Below are 3,669 nucleotides of genomic sequence, written 5' to 3'. Positions count from 1 at the left end.
AAGGTGTGCGATGTGATCAATATTATCCATGTTTGATAAATGATGACAATGGTGATGGCCATGATATATGATCAATGTTGTATTGATCTTTTTCCGAGTTTTAGGTTGTCATGTTGTTTGCTGAAATAGAGATATTTCATTGTTCACTTGATTCATGTGACAGAGTTAATTACCTTATTTCTGTGCTTTCTTAGTACCATTTTCTGAGATTTGAGTTGTAAATAACACTTCCCTAATAATGCTGTCATTATAACTCAATGACATTATTAAAATTATATATAGAAGTCTATATATAGTACTGATGGTTATAATATAATGGTGAAATAGCTAGATTAAAATAATAAATTTATGTATGGGTAGGATCACAAATGGATTTCGAAACATTTTCTCATAACAATATAACACATATGTACATAAGTTATCGTGTTATTATACGGTTCCGTTGTAACACACAGGCACTCACCTAGTAACAACAATAAGAAGAAGAAGAGGAGGAGGAGGAGAGGAGATTCTCCAATGTTGTCTCTCGTCTATCTACGTTTATATCGCCTTAAAAAATGAGAAGTAAATCTTTTATACATCTCTATCGTAGGAAAAAGGATTAAAATCCAAATCTGATATCTGGCCGAACGCACGATGTGGCACTGAGGCGCACGCGCACGGCCGGACGCTGGGCCGCTGATCTGCGGGAGCGGTCGGTCTGTCTCTCTCTTGGCATGCGGGGCGTGCGGCATGGGCTTAAAACTCGGCCTGTTTTTCGTAGGCCTAATCTGGAAACGATCTGGGCTCGATCTCTTCAGTCTCACACCCGTTTGCATTTCCTCTGGTCGATCTGCCAGCTTTTCCTTGCCGAGAGCTCAGTGCACGCCCAGTCTGCACGAACCTCTTAAGACCTGGAATTCCTTTTGCTTCCTGCTGCAGTGCGTGGTATACTTAATCAAGGTCACGCTGGTCCCAGAGTGGACCAGGAGATAGTCAAATTTCTTATATTTTGGAACACGAAATATATAGGCGAGGACCAGCCGGTCAATTTCAACAGCCCAACCACTTGTGGGTGCAGTGAGTGCAGCATGGGTTTGGATTGACGAAGTGAGCTTCCAATCGAAAAGAAAAGACACATGTCAAGTAGATGTAGATATCAACCTCGCTGCTTTCTCCCAGTTTTTCTCAACCGTCGCATGGATCCGTGAACCACCTCCAACAAATCCCCAACAAACCCCTGCTGCTCATCCGATCGAGAGCTTCCTGCTCCCTTCTGTTCGCGTACCACTCGCAACGTCCGTCTGAGCATTACTATTAGTGCGCGCGCTATCTAGCTAGTGTGGAGCCGTGGCAACGAGCAGAGGTGCCTAGCTCATCGATCAACAAGTGAGTAGCACCATGGCAGACAAGAAGAAGGTGGAGGTCAAAGAGACGAAGGTGGAGGTGAAGACGGCCGTCTACAAGGTGTACGTCCACTGCGGCCAGTGCGCGCGCGACATCCAGACGCAGTTCACCGAGTTCCAAGGTGCGTTTTTTGCGTGCTGTAGCAGACAATATCACGCTACTGCACTGCTTGTCTGCTTGTTGCTTGGAAGAATAATGGTTGCTTGTGCATGCATGATAATAGGCGGCCGCGCATGTATAGACACCGGAGCATGCACGCGTGCGTGTGTATATGACTGACTATACTGCGCCATATACTGCTGGCAGGGGTTGAAGAGGTGAAAGTGGACGCCGGGGCAGGGAAGGTGACAGTGAAGGGCTTCGGCTTTGATGTCGAGAAGCTGAGGAAGAAAGTCGAGAAGGGTTGCCGGAAGAAGGTCGAGCTGATTCCGCCCGCGCCTCCCAAGGACGACATGGTCGTTGATGTCAAGACCAAAAAGGAGGTAAATTGCGTCCATGTACATCTATCTCTGATACACACATGCAGCATATGTAGATTAGTTTCTGACCATTTCGCCTGCCTTTCCATAGACCATGCATGGCGACTGCGCAGTGCATGCAGTGTCTGATCAAGAACACTGCTTCTTATGCTGGGTTTTAATTCCGCAACAGCTCAATCACTCATTTATTTCTTTGGTTTGTTATTAATGCCGCAGGAGCTCAAGGTCATAACTGTAAAGCTGCCGTTGCATTGCCCCGATTGTGCAGTCAGGGTCAAGGAGGTTTTACTTGAGAACAAGAGTAATCTCTTTCTCTCTCGCACAGTGTGTGTATATATACGAACCACCTAATTACCGCTGTAGTCTCTTAATCCCATCAATCAATCAATGGCGCACTGCATGTTGACACACGCTAATATAATATATATAGGTATCTACGAGGCCAAGACAGATCTCGGCAAGAACACGTGCACCATCGAGGGTGTCATTGAGGAGGACAAGCTCGTCAAGTACATCTACGAGAGGATGCGCAAGAAGGGCGTTGTCGACAAGGTCGAGAAGAAGGTGATCATCAAGGAGGAAAAGGTCTTAGTGAAGAAGGCGGATAAGGAGAAGGAGAAGAAGGAGAAGGAGAAGGAGAAAGAAAAGGAGAAGGCCAAGGAGAAGGTGAAGGAGGCTGTCGACAAGGTCAAGGAGGTCATCGCCCCCTACTTCATCCCCTGCACGCACCCGAACTTCGTCGACTACTCGCACCCCTGGCACCGCGGCGGCGGCGGCTACTGCTCGTCGTACGGCGACGGTTACGGCTACGGCTACGGCGGGGGCTGCGGAGGGTACCCACCGTACGGTTTCAGCTACACACACTCTGAGCTCAAAGGCTACCATGACACGTCGTTCTTGCACTGCACACACCCCAATGAGTTCATCAGCGAGGAGAACCCCTACGCGTGCGCTGTGATGTAGCCTTCTTTTTTTGCGCTTGGATTCAAGTCGAATAATTTGAACACTAAGAACAACACCAACGTACGGATGGCTCAAATTTTCTCTTGCTTCGGCTCAGATTTGTTATTAGCTTTGCATTAATTGTGTCTGCAACCAGTCTGAAGTCTACTGTATAGTAGTAATAGTACTATACTAGACCAATTACAGTAGCCAGCTAGCTATGAAACTTGATCCTTCTTCCAAGCAAATCTTTCAGGTTTTCCGGCTGAAATGCTTACAGCTGGCTTATACGACCCATGCATGAGTAAGCGTAGTATTTCAAAAGGGGAAACTGTGACGATTTTATAGTATCATTTGCGTTTATAACGTTTGATAGATAAAGAAGCAACTTTGCCTAGTTAATTTACTGGATTATCATTAATAACTTACAACAAACTGATGGCAATCAACATTGTAATTGGAGGTTCCTATCAAGTAGATCGATTTCTGTAAACACTCATTGACTGCTTAGTCAGTTAGGCTCATGACTCCTGATGGATGATATATATCATAAATTCATAATTTCAGTTATACTAGACAAATTAAGTTACTGTTATAGAATATTACTGGTGGCTTTCTAGAAAATAAACTAACATTATGTTAGCAGTACATTAAAAATTATGGTGTGACTATTCTCCAACTGCTTGAAACCATCTTTTTTTAATCACCATCAATCATAAGCCCTTGATCAAATCCAACCACCTCAACTGATAAATAGTTGGATGCAGGGTTCTAGGAGTCAAAATAGCAAAAAGTTTCTAACCTGATCGAAATGGATGGATCTTAGAAAATTTAGGCTAGTGTTTATTTTTGTTGACTAGTG

At 44.8% G+C, this 3,669-nt stretch overlaps 1 protein-coding gene across 1 annotated transcript; it reads left to right on the top strand.

Annotated features, from left to right (window-relative positions):
* The first annotated feature begins 1,186 nt into the window (after positions 1-1,186).
* Positions 1,187-3,095, top strand: LOC103646010 (heavy metal-associated isoprenylated plant protein 4). Its single transcript, XM_008670749.2, has 4 exons — positions 1,187-1,507; positions 1,693-1,868; positions 2,082-2,166; positions 2,296-3,095. The coding sequence occupies exons 1-4, from the start codon at positions 1,381-1,383 to the stop codon at positions 2,826-2,828; spliced, it is 921 nt and encodes a 306-aa protein (XP_008668971.1). The 5' UTR covers positions 1,187-1,380; the 3' UTR covers positions 2,829-3,095.
* The last annotated feature ends 574 nt before the right edge of the window (positions 3,096-3,669 follow it).

The sequence above is a fragment of the Zea mays genome, chromosome 2, assembly GCF_902167145.1.
Source record: "Zea mays cultivar B73 chromosome 2, Zm-B73-REFERENCE-NAM-5.0, whole genome shotgun sequence".
NCBI classification, from domain to species: Eukaryota; Viridiplantae; Streptophyta; class Magnoliopsida; order Poales; family Poaceae; genus Zea; species Zea mays.
Note: the sequence above shows the minus strand (reverse complement) of the source record. Positions and strands in the feature narration are given on the sequence as shown.